This window comes from Alligator sinensis, unplaced genomic scaffold (genome assembly GCF_000455745.1).
Source record: "Alligator sinensis unplaced genomic scaffold, ASM45574v1 scaffold441_1, whole genome shotgun sequence".
Classification (NCBI taxonomy): Eukaryota; Metazoa; Chordata; order Crocodylia; family Alligatoridae; genus Alligator; species Alligator sinensis.
This window is the reverse complement of record NW_005842313.1, coordinates 818353-834710: the sequence shown is the minus strand read 5'-3', so window position 1 is coordinate 834710 and position 16358 is coordinate 818353. Positions and strand designations below refer to the sequence as shown.

General features: G+C 45.6%; 1 protein-coding gene across 1 annotated transcript in view; it reads left to right on the top strand.

Moving 5' to 3' along the window:
* Positions 1-16358, top strand: part of CD82 (CD82 molecule) — a 30960-nt gene that overhangs the window by 10523 nt on the left and 4079 nt on the right. Inside the window, exons 4-8 of the mRNA XM_006028429.3 lie at positions 2272-2396; positions 3409-3483; positions 11258-11365; positions 14987-15163; positions 15836-15919. Of these exons, the coding sequence (XP_006028491.1) occupies positions 2272-2396; positions 3409-3483; positions 11258-11365; positions 14987-15163; positions 15836-15919 (569 nt within the window). The remainder of the gene's footprint in view (positions 1-2271; positions 2397-3408; positions 3484-11257; positions 11366-14986; positions 15164-15835; positions 15920-16358) is intronic.

Genomic DNA, 16358 nt, shown 5'->3' with positions numbered 1-16358 from the left:
GTTGGTGTGTTGTGTTTTTTTGTTTTTTTTTCCCCCCCCCCCCCCCCCCCCCTGTTTTACCCATAATGTCTCTGCTGACTGTGCATATGGGGCTTTTGGCTTCCTTCCTTGGGGTTTCCAGACTAAGCCTATTTGCTTCCTTTCCCTGTGCCCACCCCCCTCTTTTTCCCCTCCTTTCTCTTTTGCTTCTCTCCTCCTCCCCTTTGTTTTAGTAACCCTCATAGTCTGGGAGGGAGCTCTGCACAATCGGGCATTCCAGCGTACTGCCAAAGGGGCCTGTCTCTCTCTGTACTTGTTTGGCCGCCTGCCCAGAACTGGGGAATACACGGAGCAGGAGAACAGAAAACGGGAGTCTCCTGCCAGCACAGCCCTTTGCAGAGTCAAGACGTGCTGCAGACGAGGAGCCTGAACACAGCTTTTCCCAATGATTTTTTTTTTTTTAAACCTTTGGCTTTGGGATTGGAAATTTACTGATGGGGTTTTTTTTGTTGTGTTCTGTTTTGTTTTTTTTAATCATGTGGAATTAAGAAAATGCCTTTTAGCAGTGTGGGGAAGGAAACTATAAGCATTTGGAAGTCCCAACCATTGTCTGCCTGACTACAGGGAATCATATAAAAGGCTTTGAATATGAGTTGCTTCCCTTAAAGTGCTTTTCTCCCATAGTGAATGTTTTAAAGCTGTGTGGGTTTTGGCTCGCAAGGAAGGGCAGGCCAGGGAAGCTCAGTGTCATCCTGTCCTGCATCACCAGTGTTTGTCAAAACAATGGTGTGGTAAGGTATCCCAGTCTCTCTAAACAAGCAAGGCAGAAGGAGCCCTGATCATTAGCCATTTTTTTTTCCCCCCTCCTGAGCATCCCAACGTGGCTGTTGCGTGGTAGGGAGGCTGAGGAGGGGAAACAAGTCAGCTTGGGGAAACTGACCACCATACTAAGTGTGTCATCCTGGTGAAGTCATACCAGGAGTTTCAGAATACAGGGAAATTCCAGCATTTGTGAAAGTTATTGTTCTATGGCACTGGGGGACTTCTGAAGGGCTGGCTGGTGAAACCAGCTTTTACTTTCAGGTAGGAGTGTTCATGGTGGTATGATTGTCCTAGTGCCTGCCTGTCTCACTTTATCTCCTGATGACTGCGTGGACAGTCTGCCAGGGATGAGCTAAATGCAAGTTTCTGTTCTGGAGTCAGAACTCTGGGTAGAGCTGATCTCTCTTATTACACCAACTAGATATTTGCAAAACAAATCTTTTATTTGCAAGCTTTCAGGCATGCTCCCCCTTCTTCAGGCATAGGAGAATTGAAAGATTATAAAATTTCTCCTAGGTGGAAATGTAAATTCATATTTTTCTTCTGTGATTTCCACTCTAATAATTGGGAAAGTAGGGAAGGGAGTTAACTGAAATGATACCTGAGCACTTCCTTAATCTCCTCTTCTCTTTGATTTGAGTATAATTGTCAGGGCTACCTCTATTCCAGTCAAGTATATATTCCTCTGACAATCCTGGCAAGAATAGCTATAACTAAGTGTGACTTTTTTGTTTTAACATGGAGTAAACTTTTTCTGCACTGCACAGCATGGTCCTGGAAGTTTCCCCATAATGAGCGCAGGCTCATCAGCATGCTGTGTTCAAACTAGATATGTCAGGTAATTTGAATATCTCTTGCTGTAGCTCCTCCAGCACTAACTGGTTAACATCAAACTTGCAACTCTTTCAGTAGAGGGGTACATTTAGTTGAGGGTGTTTGGTGGTGTGCTGTTCCTGTCTGCAACTTGATAGGAGTAAACAAAGTAAGTGAAGAAGGTTTTTAAGGGGTGGGTAGGTAGGGGGAAAAGATGACAAAGCATCTTAAGCAATAGCATAACTCCCCTGCTCTAAAAGATTTTTCAGCTACCAAGAACTCTGGTAATGGACCAGGAATGATGGGCAGGAAGATTTCTCCTGTAAGTCATAGCCAGGGGTATCGGTGTCTTCCGACTTCCACCCTCCCCGCTCCCCATTGCTGGCTCGCCTTTTACCCTCTATCTGAACTACTTCTGTATCTGAGTTCTAGTTACCTCAGGCTTGAATGGAGGCTCTGAAATGGGTTCTGCAATGGTTAGGAGGTGGTGTTGGTTGGGGAGGCAGAAGAGAAGCTTTTTATCTAGTGTCTCTTGGCCACTCTCTCCCTCTGAGTTTCTCTTTAGTATTAGATGTATTAGCACTGTGAAAAGTGCTGACTGAAAATACTTGTGATAGCTGACTTTCTTTTCTTCCCTGACTCCCCTCCCCCACCCAGAGACTTCATCAGACTCGTTTAAGATTGGGGCATACATCCTCATTGCAGTTGGGGCTGTTACCATACTGATGGGCTTTCTGGGCTGTATTGGAGCTGTCAATGAGATCAGATGTCTTTTGGGTGTGGTAAGTGAATTACTGCTATTGTTTATGCATGCTTGTGGCTTCTTATATAACTTTCTCCCAGTATGCCTTTCCCTTCTGCTTCAGTTGTAGCCCTGGACCTGGTTAGCAAGCTACTTTCTTTGAACGGGCAGGAGTTTGGTATTTGCAACCCTAAGTGAGGCATTGCCCTCATGTTTGGGGCTTTAGCTGGGCTGTCATCTCTACAACCTCCTGCAATCCCTGTGGTAAAACGATTCCCTCTTCAGGCATCCAGCAGTTATAATCGGCTAGAGGGAAATGCCCTAAGTGTTTTTCCCCCTAGCTCTTTGCAGGACGAATAAGTAAAAGGTAGGGAGCGAGGAGACCTGCTTCTACTGCAGTGCCAGGCTTAGCTGTCATAAGGAATGCACAAGACTTAAAATTGAAAGTGACTGAAAACCCCAGTGCTAACATTCATTCTGAGTGCTCCTGGACTTCAGCCAAGACCATACAACATGCCTCAGTCTGGTACCCGGAACAGTGTCTGGAAGTCCTGGAGCTGGAACAATAAAGGTGTTTGGGTGGGGGTGGGGGGAAGTGGGACAGGACTGGGATGAGGATACGATGGTCCTGCATCAGCATTTGTTAGATTAAGAAGCTGCAGATTGCTCTGCTCCCTCTTGAAATCTACTGATGTTGGGTACCCCCTGCAGTCTGTGGCTGAAGTGCATTGGCAAGGAAGCCTGGGAAGTTGATTATAGCTGGTTAAAGCAGCTGTTTACTCATTTGCAACCAAGAATCGCAAAACATGAAACCTGCTTTAGTTCTGGTATGAAAGACCTGTATCCCCAGGATTTGTCTTCAGGGCCTGTAAAGAAAAGAAACCTTGCTCTTAAACTGGTCAGGACTGGGAGCTTTTCCCTTGCAACTCTAGCCTATGAAATCCTACTTGGAGACTCTTGCTAATAGCAGTGAGCTCTGAGACGGGTCTCTTTACAGACAGCACTCTGGGAAGTCAGTAGAACTCACCCTTTCTCTCCTGTTTTGTTTCTAGTACTTCACCTGCCTGCTGTTGATCTTCCTGGCTCAGATTGCTGCTGGGCTGCTCATCTATTTCCAGCAAGACAGAGTAAGTGTTACTTTCCCTATCTGTTCTGAAGATAGCGCGGGTGAGAGAATCTCTGCACCGTCCCTCCACAAGACACGTTGTTGGAAGACCTGAGAGTCCTTGTTGTTCCAGTCTGAGCTGTATCATCTTTATGCAAACCAGTGGGACTTTCTCGTCTCCACCCACCCACCCATACGCACCCACCTACCCTGCTGTGTACCCCGCTTCTGATGCAGCATCTTGCACTCGGGGAAACAAAGCTTTATGCTTCTTATCAAAAGTGCAAAGTATCTGATCCTCCCCAGCATCTAGCCTGGAGTTACAGACTGAATCAACAGGGATCATTGGAACTCTTTTCATTCTGACTTCACTGCTGAGCCATTCTCTATTTTGAACTTTCACTGTTGCTGGCTAGACACTGCTGCAGACCTTTCTGCATTCACCTCGTACACTTTCATGGGAGGAAGTGCATATATCAAGATTTGACTTGGAGATTGAGTGAGATTGTGCTTGTAAATGCATATTGCAGTAGTACGAGGTCGGTTGCTCTGCTAAACATTCAAGATTAATGAAGGAGAGGGCAGCATCCAGACATGGCTGTTCCTCTTGTTTCTAGTGCAGCTGCTTAGTTCTCCAGTGTATCACCTATTGCCTTGCATTCCTAGACTTCTTGCCCTCCTGCTGTATGGCTCTTCTATCCCCACCTGTTCCTGGGTTAGGAGGACTATTCTACTCTTCTTAATGTTTCTACCTCTACTCTGAGTCTACTGAAGGGGCATCTAACAGGTTGCTGCACCAAGGAATATCTCTTAAATGGTGCTGTCTTTGTTTTAGCACTTCGTCATTTCTGGAGCTTGAAGGAACAACTCTGCAATATCTCAGTCCCAGCTATAGGTTATCAGGCCTCTAGCTACTCAGTACTTCATCTGGCTAAAACGAGGGCTGTATCTGGACATAACAGGGAATTACAGCTATGCTAGCTGTCCTCTCTGGCCCACAGGGAAGCTGCTGTAATCCTGTGGTTACAGGGTTATCTTGGGCTGATGTGTGGCCTTTCACGAGTTATAAAACCCTGGTACTGGTGGCACCGTGAACAGCCTTAGACAATGTGTGGGGGGGGGAAGCTGCTTGTCTTTAATTCCTTGCAACGGGCTGCAGTGATTCTAGAGCTGGCTTCTGACAGTTTGTGGTATAAACATAGCTTTATCTCCGTTGTTTCTGTTGCAGCTGGGGGAGGAATGGAAACAGTGATCAGCTGGTGTGAGGCACACAGCAGACTTCCGAGGGAGCCATAGCTTTCTGGTTCTGAGCAAGTGGCTCTTGCACACAAAGTTCCAGGAGGGGGAGGAGGGGAGTGAGTGGCTCAGGGTGAACGAGGCAAGCATGTTTCCTTGCTCCCTTCTGCCCTTCCTTTTGCTTTAAAACTGAAGGGTTTTGTCCAACTTGCAATGTTTAGCAAGTGTCTATAATTAGGAGGGGTGGAAGGATTTCTAGGGAGTACTTCAAGAAGGATCCCTGCAGTAAAGTCCAAGCAGCTATGCCACTAGGTGTATGTACCAGCAAGACTGTCACCTCTGCAGATCCTTTGGAGCAGAGGGCATGAGTCAGACCTCCCAGATGAAATTCCAGGTGCTTCCATCCTGCCTCTACAGGCTGCTACATGAACTCCCTGAGGAACTCCCTTCACAAAAGCACAGTGGCAGAAAGATCTTTGAGTTATTATTGATTCCAAAATGAACATGGGGCACCAATGTGAGGACACAGTCAGTAAGGCTAATGGCACCTTGTCATGTATCCACAGATGCATCATGAGCGGGTCCAAGGAGGTGATCCTCCCCATCTATGCGACACGGGTCAGGCCGCAGATCTGGACTGGATCCAGTTCTGGGCACCGCACTTCAGGAGGGACATGGCCAGTATCAAGAAGGTCCAGAGGAGGGCCACTCGCATGATCAGGGGGCAGCAGGGCAGACCATATGAAGAAAGGCTACAGGACCTGAACTTGTTCAGCCTTCACAAGAGAAGGCTGAGACAAGATCTGGTGGCCATCTATAAACTTACCAGGGGGGACCAGAGGGGAATGGGTGAGATCCTGTTCCCCCAAGCACCTCCCCAGAGTAACAAGGAATAACGGCCACAAGTTGATTGAGAGTAGGTTCAGGCTAGACATCAGGAGGCACTACTTCACAGTTAGGGCAGCCAGGATCTGGAATCAGCTTCCAAGGGAAGTGGTGCTGGTTCCTACCTTAAGGGTCTTTAAAAGGAGGTTTGATAATTACCTAGCTGGGGTCATATGAGCTTAAACTTACTAGGGGTCTGGGCAGGGGGTCGGACTCGATGATCTGCTCAAGTCCCTTCCGACCCTACATCTATGAATCTTTCAAAGGATCTTTGAAAGTGGGGGTGCTGCCTGATTTGTGTGGTGTGTATATAAGATGCATCTTTTGAAGCAATGCCATATAGAGTGTTCTGAGCTACAACTCTCTCAGCATGGCCTGCTGTGCCTCAGTTAGCAGCCGTACTTCAGTGGTGCTGTGGCTGTTCATTTTGCTAGCTGTCAGGAAGATGGTAGTTGAATAAAGCAGAACTGGGGGCAGGGGAACAGGAGGCTGAAAAGTACTAGCATGCATTGGACTTTCCAACCACTTCCCCTTCACAGTTCAAGAAGTTTGGCTAGAAATAAGCTGGAGGATGAGGGAGGTTCACAAGGAGGGGACATTCAGATATGAGAGATGCAGTTGATAAACCTGTACAAAGCTGATAAAGCTTTGTTTTACAACGGACAGAACCTTTGTTGTCTACTATCTTTTCAATAGTTGTCGGCTTTAGTTGATGGAATCTCTTCTTTTTCCTTCTTCAGTATTTTGCTGCGGGTAGAGGAGCACATTCAGGATTTTTTTGTTCTTTCCCTTTGGTTTTCAGGTTCTGGCCCATTGCATGAAAAAGTGAAATGTTTTATCGTGTGTGGCTGCCCATGCAGCCCAGGGTGCTTGCAAAAATTTTAAGCCCTTCTGAAGGGAAAGCTTCTAGACAGCAGTGTCCACAGGAGGGTAGAGTGTTTCTTGATGGGAATTTCCTGGCAGTACCTCCTTGAATGAGGTGCAAAGCTGTTTGCAGAACATTCTACGTTCCTCTTTGCTTTTCTTATTAATGAAAATATGGCCTCTTATCAGCTGGTGTTTCTTCTCCCTGGAGGGTGGAGGAGTTTTTGGGGGGGTTTCCACGATAGTGACATGATTCAGAAAGTTTATTTGGTATGGTATCACCACCCTTCCATAGATGACTATCTGAACACAAACCAAACAAGTCTACAGCTGTAGCCTAGGGTACAATTGAGGACTGCTACAACTTATTTCAGACAATTTTTTGTGAGATTTTTCCTTGTGGCCTGGCTGTAAAGGCTCTTGAGTGAAAAGAACAGTAGTCATTTTGAGACTGGCAATTTTTTATGCCCTAGTTGCTACCTATTGTTATGTACATGGATGTTTGTTTGCAGAGACTTGCCTGTGGCCATAACCTGCATTAATGTCAGGATCTGAGCTCATTTTGGGAGGGGAGTCTTGTTTCTTGACCTGTGATTAAAAATTGGACTTGACAAATGCAAGGAAAAAGTGCTGCAGGGAATGATTTAGCACAGGACCCAGAGAGATGGACTGGATGATCCATGAGCCTCCTCCATCACTATGCTACACGAGTCATGCAGTAGGTGAGACTAAAAGCTAGAGACTTGGACTCGTACCACCACCCACCTAACTGCATTGGTGACTAGGAAAACTGAACCAACCAAAATGGAAGGAAGCTGAAAAATTTTCTGCTTTCTGGCTGACCACCAGTCCCCAGGGGCGTAGGGGAAGATCTGTTGAGTAGCTGTACGCAAATTTTTTTCAACATTTTTCTTTTTTCTTTTCTTTTTTCAGCTCACTGCTCATTTTAGTTCCCTTAGAAACACAGAGGGTAAGGGGTTTAGTGGTAGATACGTGCATTCTTCCTTGCTCTGCCAGTTAGACTTAAGAACAAATGTAGAACAGCCTGTTCACAAGAAATAATACTACACTGTGTAATTAAAATACCTCTCAGAAACACTCAACAGTACCAGATTAGGAAGTAAAGTTTCTTGGAACTGGGGTTCAAAAACCTCAGTCTGTAGCTTATGATACTCTTTTTAATGCTCAAGGCACCAAAGCATGCAATAAGTGCAGGGTGTACAAAGTAATACCTGAGCATAACTGGAGTTTTCCCTGAAGCTCCAAGGTGCTTGGCCCTGAAACAATACTCCAGGTCCATGTTCCCATATGCTGAGCATTGCACTGAAGTTGTGCATAGCAGTAGAGATGATAACAACCCCAGGACTGAATCCTCTGGTGTTCAGGGGCTTACATGGATGACCTTTGACACTGTGTGGGCTAAAAGTTGGCCTGGTGAATCTTGGTGGGGTAGGGGGTGGGGACATGGCAGAAATAGCTCTTTCCTATCTCCTGCACTTACATACTTTTTTGTATTCTTGGCAAGATCTTTGAGAAAATAGTTAAAGATTCCATTTGCGTGGAACCAGCTGATAAAGTAATGCTAAGGGGCAATCGGTATGGGTTCATAGCAGGCAGATCCTGCCTGACCAACCTAGTTTCACTGTACAACTGGGTCACAAAATACTTGGATGAGGGAACAGAGGTAGATATTGTTTACCTAGACTTTAAAAAGGCCTTTGACACAGTGTCACACTCAGTTCTTATAAATAAACTAAAAAGCTGCAATGTAGATTATTACACAGTCCGGTGGGTGGAAAATTGGCTTATAGGACACACCCAGAGAGTGGTGGTAAACGGGTCAGTTTCTACCTGGGGGACGCCGCTGCCTACATTTCTCCAAGGCTCTGTCCTGGGACCAGTACTAGTCGATATTTTTCATTAGCAACTTGGATGAGGGAGTAGTAAGCGCCCTGTCCAGGTTTGCTGATGACACTGATCTATGGGGAGAGGTAAACGCACTAGAGGGCAGGGAGCAAATCCAAGCAGATTTGGACAGGCTGGGGAGGTGGGCGGAACAGAATAGGATGAAGTGTAACAAAGATAAGTGTCATGTGTTGCACCTGGGGAGGAAGAATCATCAGCACTCCTATAGCCTGGGAGAGACCATTCTAAGCAGCACAACTGCGGAAAGGGACCTCAGAGTCCTAATCGACTCCCAAAATGAACACGAGTCACCAATGTGATGAGGTAATAAGTAAAGCTAACTGCACTCTTTCTTGCATAAGTAGGTGTATCACAAACAGGTCTAGGGATGTGATACTTCCTCTCTATGCGGCATTGGTCAGGCCGCAGCTGGAGTACTGTGTCCAGTTTTGGTCGCCGTACTTCAGGAGGGATGTGGATAACCTGGAAAGGGTTCAGAGGAGGGCCACCCATCTGGTTAAAGGCCTACAGAAAACCCCACTATGTGGACCGATTGGGAGACCTGAACCTCTTTAGCCTCCACAAGAGGAGGCTGAGAGGTGATCTTGTGGCTGCCTACAAACTCGTCAGGAGGGGTAAGCAGGAAGTGGGGAATAAGAGGTTTACTAGGGCAACAGTCTTGGTAACTAGAAACAATGGATGCAAGTTAAGAGAGCAAATTCAGGCTGGACATCAGGAAAAAGTTCTGTACAGTGAGGGTCACCAAAATATGGAATAGGCTTCCAGTGGAGGTGGTGTTGTCCCCTTCCTTGGAAATATTCAAAAGGAGACTGGAAAGACACCTGGCTGGGGTCATCTGACCCTAATAATTATGAAACTGTGTGTGGGGGAGGTCCAGAGTTCAGAAACCTGTAGACTTTATTGCACTAGCCAGGTGCAGTCCCGTTAGTGGCAAGCAGTTCAAGTGGCTTTGATTCCTGTAATTGGGTGGGGAAGCGTGTTTGCCAAGTAATTAAGGAGAAGCAGGGAGACGATGTGTCTCCTATCTGTCTGAATGGCATGCAGCAAGCCAAGTTGAATATTTTATGTTGTTGAGGCGGGGGGGAATATGACTAACCATGGCCTTGACAAAATTTTGGTAATGAGATGGCCTCTGCTGTTGCAAATGGAGATCAAATTGCTAGGTCTCCCTGTGTTTATCAGGGCCAGCCAGTCTGGAGCACTCTGTGCCCAGAAAGAAGTCTTGAAACCTGCTGGGATGGTCCATAACTACCAACTAGGAGTGAATGCTGACTCTGGCATCATTTTAGCTTAACTATGTCCACTATCAGGCTGGTTTGGGGCAGAAAGGGGCATAACAAATGTTTTAAGATGGATACTAATTCTAGCCCCAAACTTTCTGATGTTTCTTTTAGCTTCCTGTGCTCTTTCTTATATGGGTCTGCCCCTTTCCTGGAAGCTGTTGCTGTAATCACAGTAATGATGGAGATCATGAAACTCTTTGAGAAAGGGTTGGCGCTCAGGGAATGAGGCTTGCCTGAGTGATGAAGGGCCCAGTTTGCCCTTTTTGCCAGGCTCTAGGTTGGTGTACACTGCAGTGGTTAAGGGGGCCTGTATACTGACAGCAGATGGTCCAGACACTGAACACCAGAAATGCAGCTGTGATTTCTAGCTGGGAGGATTACTGGGCTTTTGGACTGATGCATAAGTTGGCTACTGTTAGAGTACAAAAACTTTCTTTTAGATATACCAATTGGCCTGAGAAGTTCTGACTCATGGTACCAAGTGCAAATACCTGGGTGGCTTACTTTAAACAGAACAAGATGGTGTCCCAGGGTAGAATCTAGCATTCAGTGAGGCCTCTCTTGTCTTCTAGTTCAAGCAACCATGACCTGTATTGCCTACTTGCTATTGTGGTAACACTGCCCCTTTTTGGCGTTTTTTTTTATATTCCTAGTGTAGTGCTCAACAGCACTTGTAACCCTACTCCCCCCTTCTTAGCCTTCATCTTACTATGCTAAAGAATACTAGCTTTTCTAGTCTTCTCTTGTAAAACAGATTTTCCAGCTCTTTCATAGGGTAACCCTTCTGCACCTGTTCACGTTCAAGTTGACTTAATTCAAACTTGGATGACTGGGATTGAATATAGTATTCCAGTTGTTGGCTACCTGGCTCCTCATACTTTCTTTTCTTTTCATTTAAGCCCCTGGTTAGTGCAAGTATTTCCTGACCTACTTCCTTCATGTCATCCCTATAACTTGCACTCTTCCTCTCCCTTCAACTTTTTCATGTCCGTCACTTCTCAATATCTCCCATGCAAAATGTATGAACAGCCATCCCAGTCTGGCCTCCCTGGCTTTCTCAAGGCTTTGCAAATCTAGTCACTTCCTGATGTAATTTGTGGTGTCAAGAGGTGCATTCAGCATCTATATGTGAATGCCTGTATCTTGTACTTATGCCTTTCTTATGCTCTGCTACCATGTTTTTACATCTTCTTTTGTAATATACACTTGGTTTTGTTTTTCCTCCCAGCAGTTTAAGATCACCTTTCTGTTTCTGTAGCAAGGTCCTCTGCAAATAGTGGTTCCCATGGTAAGCCTCTGCAAGCTAATGAACATGCAAGAGAGGTCTTTCTCTCCACTTGCTCCTGATTCACATGCTCAAAACCCAGAACTGAGTCAGTGAGGGCACCTACTGACATGTTCCTAGTGTGCTTGAGAACAGTGACAGGCAGTGATGGAGCAAGGGTTGGGAAATGGAGGTAAAGCACTTCGCCCAAGGCTGAATAGTGAGTTGTACAGGTGGATGATAACATCCCGGCTTTAATTCTGAAGAAGTAAGTAAAAGGTTAAGTGCATGCGTAGAAGCACTGACTCGCTGACTTCTTGTGTTTTTTACATTGCCAGGTAAAAAATGAAATGTCCACCGTGGTCCAAAGCTTGATTCAGGACTACGACCCTGACAATGAAGAGAAAAAGAACATCCAGGATGCATGGGACTATGTGCAGAAACAGGTGAGTTGCTGAGGAAGGGCTAGTTTGACTCTTTCATACTGGTATCCTAGTGGGGCATTGCTAGAACGAGATGGCCTCTGGCACCTGCGCTCTCATTCAGCCTCCCACAGTTCCAGCCCCATGCTCATTGTCCTTTAATACTGTTCTGAAGGCCCTGAGCTCTTTAACACCACCTTTTTATCCCCACCTCTGCACTCCTATGGCAGTGGAACCCAAGAACTGCCTTTCCCGTTGTGGGTTTGCTCTGTCTTGAATCTCTTGCAGTTTGGCTTTGTGGCTATTGTTTCAATGTCTTCTCCCAGGCTGCAGCCTCTACCTAACATGCTAGGATGCGGTTTCTATAAAGGGCTCTTCCTTGAGCAGTCCTCTACAGAAAGCACAAATGACTGCTTGTAGCCAGTGAGAACTGAGATGGCTGGGGCAGGGCAGCCCACTGGCCTCTGCCATCTGGCTGACCAACACAGTGGTTAACCCAGGATTTGGGTGCTTGTCTGCTTTGAGACCATCTTGGCTGCTAGCCTTAAATGCGGTACACTTGCTGTGATTTGTAGAACCAGTTGCTATTTTCTACCTAATGAAAGGGGTCCCTGGCACTGGGCAACACTGGGAGGAGGAAAAAGAAAAAACTCCCTTTACCGTAATCTGCATAGTATCCAGTTTTCCTCTGTGCTGCCCCCTTGTCCCCCAACAATTAAGCCATGGTTTTACCCAAGTAAAAATGGCAGTAAAGGGTGAATCTCTTGGTAGCACACTTAATGGCAGACAATCCAGAAGCTGCTGCTTCTGTCACTTCTTTCCTGGCATGCAGTGTTTCTGTGCAGTGCTGACTTATCTGGAAGGTGTCGGCTTTGCTTGGAATTGTCCAGCTACAAACGGGTTTAACTTTGGTCAAGTTGCTGCCTCAGCAGCTGGCTAGGAAAACTTTCTCAGCTGAACATTTAAGAGCATATGTTTTGTGTAGTGCCAAACCAAAGAGCTCTTCAGGCAAACAGGAAGTGAGCCCAGCCCCCAGTTTTTTGCATTTGCATTTTTTGTCTTGTTAATTGCAGGATGTGTGTCGGATGTAAGAGCAAGGCATGGTTTCCTTATTGCCATGGCTTTTGCCTGTTTCTATGTTGGTTCTGCTTTGAGGGATAGACTGCATTACCTAGGCTTCCTTGAAGTCTTGTGCTGTACCTACATCTTAGCATCATGGTTGTGCCACCCTTTTTACTGACAGTCGCAGCAGAGGACAGGCTGGGCTGTGGAGAGTGGACTTCCCTCCTTTGCACCTGCAGTGTTTTATGGTGTGGGTAAATAGCTTCAGTCTCTTGACTCATGAGTGGCCCAGTGGGCTTTGTGTGTGGTATCTCTGCAGTAGTACATCGTGGTATATGTCAAGCTGTGGTGTTCAGACTCGCACCACTCCAGGGAGTTCTGATGTTCTTCCTGGGACTCCTTCAATGAAGCTAAAATATGTTGGTACTAATGTTAAATACCAAATGCTGATACTCTGGATTTTCTTTACCCTTGTCCCAGATTTTTTTTAACGACCCTTTTCTATAAATTTCAATAACTACCAACAAAAATTTTCCTGTTTGGTCTGTGAGGGTCAGGCAAAATATGTTTATCTATCAATTTTAAACATTGAATCCTGCCAAGCCTAAGTATTATCCAGGTGGAGGCATGTGGTAGCGGTGTTGTGTGATTTCTTTTGATTTATTCCACCCCTTTCCCCCTTAAGTGCTGGTATCTCGTTCTTTAAATCAATAATCTAAATACCAGATTTCCTCCTGGGTCACTTTTGGCAAACTTTGTTCCATTCTTTGGCAGAAGCATTTGGATATGTGAGTGGCAGGTGTGGTATAAGGCAGCCTACTAGGTCACACGCCTAGAACTTGGCCTTTTTAGACTCTTCCGCTCTACCTCCTAAGCCTACAAATGCCCATCTCCTGGAATCTCTTTACAAATAGAAATTTCTGTTCCCAGGCTTGTCTTGTAAACTAGTCCTGCGCCACGTTTGAATAGCTGGCTGTATTATTAATAACATTGTTGGGCCTGGAGTTTCAGGCATAAGTGCACCATCTTGTGGTGATTGGTTGCTGTTGACAGTTGAGTTGGGCAGTCTATGGGTGGACTTGTGTTCCAAAAATTACTTTATCCTTCCCTCCCAAATCTTAAGTAAATATTCAGTTTGGCCAATTGCTTAGATGCTTTAAACATTTTTAATGGTCTCCTTCTGATTCTGGGCATGAGTCTGTCTCAAACCTACCACATGTAAATATCTACCATCCTTAGCCAAAATGCTGTCACTTGCATGTGTTACCCCTTCTTCCCCTCTTCCCCACCACCTCCTTCAGCTTTGACTTTTTTATGAGATGAGGTTGGTGTTAAGATGGCTCTTCAAAAGCAGTATGGAAAACAGTAAAGATGGACATAAGCATAAGAAATATATAGAAATATAAATTTTAATGACCTAGGCTGCCATCAAGAGGTGAGGCTTATGAAGAATAGATGTTGTAAGGCAACTTTTGATGCTATGGTGCATTCAAACCAGGTCTTGTAATGTCCGTGGTTTGGTTTCAGTTTCTGGATTGAAGACTGACCATGAAGCAAGTTATGGTCTAAGCCAGTGGTTCTCAACTGGGGTGCTGTAATGTTGGTGCTGCCCTTGCTGCGGGGTGAAATTCCCTCCTGTGCCTCTATTTTCAGGAGGCATATGGAGCTAAATGGAGAAGCAGCTGCAGCAGAAAGGTGTTCCTCCTGCATTACACTATGCAGGCAGGTGCACTGTTTCTGACACAGCTGTTCCTGATTTGAAAGTGGAGGAGCATGGGACAGTTCCCACCCCATGGCAGTGGCCTGGAGATAAATGCTGCTGCCACTGGATAGAACCACCCCATACACTTCTGTTCAGGAGGCAGGTTGGAACTGAACTGGGAAGAGCTGCAGTGGAAATGGCCTGCTTGGCTGCATAATGTAATGTAGTTGGTGCACCTTTCTGCTGTAGCCATTTCTTAGTTTGGCTCAGATGCGTGTCATGAAAATAGAACTGTCCTGCACATCTGTTTCTGGGAGACGCCATGTAAGATTGGATTGGGAGGGGCTGCAGCAGAAGGGTGACAGGAGTATGCACCTTTGGCTCTGCACTCTCTGGGTCCACCTAGCTGCGGCAGCGGTGGCCGTGGGGTTAGTGTAATATAAGATCTCGTAAATGAATAACTGATTAATACTTAACCATAATATTAGACAATACTATGTTATGCTATTCAGAATACATTTCAGCATGTCATGGTACCCTATTTAAAAAGCTAATATAAAAGTTTTGAAGGGGTACCCTCAGTGTAAAAAGATTGAGAAACACTGGTCTAAACACAGCAATATCCTTCAGTACCTAGCTGTGCAAATGACACTGATAAGGTAGTTGCCTCATGAACGCATGTTCAATATGACCTTGGGATGCCAGAAGTGTTCTAACACTCCTGAGGTGAGATCAAAATCAACCTTCTAAGCTTTGGCTTAGCAGGTACTACATGAAGAGGACGTACCTGGTACCAGCCCCTCCTTTTCTCTAAGCACTAATCGGTCTTTTTAAAGGGAATAAAACCCAATGATTATTTTATTTTATGTATATACTGTTAGCTGTATTGCTGTGGCTGGAATGGACCAAAAGATTGGATGAATAACACACTCCTCAAAAATGAAAGCTACGTATCCTATCCTTGTTCCTGCTTTTCCAACGATTCATCTTCTGGCTTCTGTACAATGGACACTGCTAATGGCACACTGGGCTCTGACTGGTGGCCTGTCCATTCTAAGGTAAGTGTCTTTAGGCTTTGAACAGGCCCCCCATCCAAAGTGCTCCTTGTGTGCTCCTTAGTACTCAAGAGAAGCTGGAGAGAGGGAAGCCTACTTCAGGGATCATCTTGCCATTGCTTCCCCATGGCCATTCTAGTTCCCTTCTCTAGGGTGTACTTCCCAGGTTTGGGACAGTATTATTATTATTATTATTATTATTATTATTATTATTATTAAGTATTGAATGGTCTCTAGCAGTGGAGCACCAGTCCTTTCATAATAAGGCTACTCAACAGTATTGTTGGCTCTTGTTCACATTTACTATCGTTTATTCCTTCCTTTTGCTATTTGTAGACCAGAGTATTATGACACCCTGAGGTGCCTTGAGATCCTTTCAAGGGTACCATGAGGTACCACATACAGATAGCACTGTTAGTTATGCAAACATGATTCACAAGTTTTAAACCTAGAAATTCCAAATAGGAATCCAGTGTTCAGAGCATCCATAGTATTCAGAGCATCCTGACCTGCGGTGGTCTTCTAGTGCTCTTTGTAACAAGTGCTCTGAATGAAAACCTAAAAGCTGGTGCTTTTTTCTGTGGGAGTGTCTCATACCTAAAAGGCTAAGAACTGCTATTGTAGACTCCTGCTTTGTACTCTTGCACCTTACTCATAACTGTGTTCCCTCCCCAGGGCTGCATGGATGGTGTGCAGAGCTGGTTAAGTGACAACCTTGGCATCATTCTTGGGGTGTGCACAGGAGTTGCTGCTATTGAGGTAGGCTTGTCACCGCTCCGTACATGGCAGCTTAACATCAGCTTAGCAGGCATTTCAGGCTGTTGTGGAGGAGTTTGGATTACAGCCCTGGTGCTAGCTTGTTGGTCTCAAAGGAAGCACAGCCATGAACACCCTGTCAAGCTTGATTACATTTTTAGTGGCTGTCAGTTAATAGAGTGGAATTGGGAATCTAATCAAGCATAACTTGTTACTCATGAGTGAGAAATGTTCCCAGGTTAGATAGGTTCTGGCCAGCATATCTGCTATCTAGCAATTTGCTGCATGCTTGACCAAGAATGTGGCTAACCAGTTACAGCTAGTGGAATCCCAGTGGTATCTACCATATTTACTTGAACATGGTAAGGTTTCCCTGCCCCCTTCGCTCCCCCTCCCCCCCCCCCCCCCCCCGACCGGGGGAAGAACCCTTCCCTCCCCCAAC